This window comes from Pterocles gutturalis, unplaced genomic scaffold (assembly GCF_000699245.1).
Source record: "Pterocles gutturalis isolate BGI_N339 unplaced genomic scaffold, ASM69924v1 scaffold24446, whole genome shotgun sequence".
Taxonomy (NCBI): domain Eukaryota; kingdom Metazoa; phylum Chordata; class Aves; order Pterocliformes; family Pteroclidae; genus Pterocles; species Pterocles gutturalis.
Window position 1 is genome coordinate 7468 of NW_010098587.1, and position 1472 is coordinate 8939.

General features: G+C 59.8%; 1 protein-coding gene across 1 annotated transcript in view; it reads left to right on the forward strand.

Moving 5' to 3' along the window:
• The window catches only part of LOC104461841 (von Willebrand factor A domain-containing protein 5B1-like), a gene marked incomplete at both ends in the record, with an annotated part of 9987 nt that overhangs the window by 6037 nt on the left and 2478 nt on the right, over nucleotides 1-1472 (forward strand). The window contains 3 exon segments of the mRNA XM_010073574.1: nucleotides 91-178; nucleotides 327-644; nucleotides 1118-1246. Of these exon segments, the coding sequence (XP_010071876.1) occupies nucleotides 91-178; nucleotides 327-644; nucleotides 1118-1246 (535 nt within the window).

Genomic DNA, 1472 nt, shown 5'->3' on the forward strand with positions numbered 1-1472 from the left:
AGGATCCGTGGCGCGGGTGCCCGCCGGCCATCCCTCCTCCACCACGGCTGCGTGTCCTCCTGCCGTGACGCTGACCCCGATGGGCTGCAGCAAACGGCTCCGGGAAGGGGTTTGGGACCCCTCGATGCCAGCGCCAGCCTGCGGTCCTCATCGGACAGCCGGAGCCCCGGGGAGCTGGGTAACCAGGGGGGTCCATGCCGGGGGTTTGGCATCGCGCTTTGTGCCACCGTGTGAAACAGGGAAATATTAATGATGGTTTTTTGGTGGCAGAGGGGAATTGAGCTCCCATGGATGTGGTTAATTCTCTGCTTCTCCCCTTTTTGCAGAGTCTGCCCAGCATCCTTCCTTCACGTTCGAAACAGAGACCTCCTCTGACTGGGAGCCCCAGGATTTCGATTTCGTTGCAGCCCACGGGTCCCCACACTCCCCCAGGACCGTTTGCAAGGCTGTGGTGAAGGGGCTGCGGAGTAACGAGCCCGTGCAGTGGGAAGTCACCTTCGATATCCGTCCTCTCTTCCAAGAGCGGGAGAACCAGGCGGACGACGATGCAGACCTCTGGAGTGAGACCTTCCACCACCTGGCAGCCAAGTCGGTCATCCGGGACTTCGAGCAGCTCGCTGAGAAGGAGTGCGAAATCGAGCACGGTAATGTGCAGCTCCCGACCAGCCTGGAAGACCCTGCCCTGCCTCGGGGAGGGCTTCCCATAGAATCACAGAACAGTTTGGGTTGGAAGGGACCTTAACTCCCTTGCCATGGACAGGGACACCTCCCACTAGCCCAGGTTGCCCGAAGCCTCATCCAGCCTGGCCTTGAACCCCTCCAGGGATGGGGCATCCACAGCTTCTCTGGGCACCCTGGGCCACTGCCTCACCACCCGCACAGGAAAACATTTCTTCTTTATATTTAGTCTACATCTGCCCTCTTCCAGTTGAAATCCATTACCCCTCATCCTCTTCCTACATGCCCTGGTAAAAATTAGAGCAGAAGAAGCGGTAGGCAGAGTTTGGAGGGACTTGGTCCCTACTGGGCATGGAGGTGGGTCTGGGGGCTGGGTCCAAGGGGTGGATGGACCCCACGGGGCACGTGCGCTCTAACCATGGGGTCTCTTCCACGGCAGGGTCCGGGCGGCGGTACCAGCTCAACGCCGTGCACACCAGCACCGCCCTCACCAAGCCCACGGCTTCCCTGCCGGTGGACCTGAGCACCAGCGCCTACCTGCCTGCTGTCGTCGAGTACACCCACACGGGTAATGGGGAGCTGGTGGGGGGGTGAGACCTCTTGGGAGGGAGAAATGTTGCCCAGCGCAAACCGTAGGAAGCCATGGCTCTCTGGGCAACCTGATCTAGTGGAAGATGTCCCTACTTACTGCAGGGGAGATGACCTCCATGGTCCCTTCCAACTCAAACTGTTCTAGGATTCTATGGCTCAATCCAGCACTAGACCTTCATACCCAAGCCCATGGTTGAGCCTAA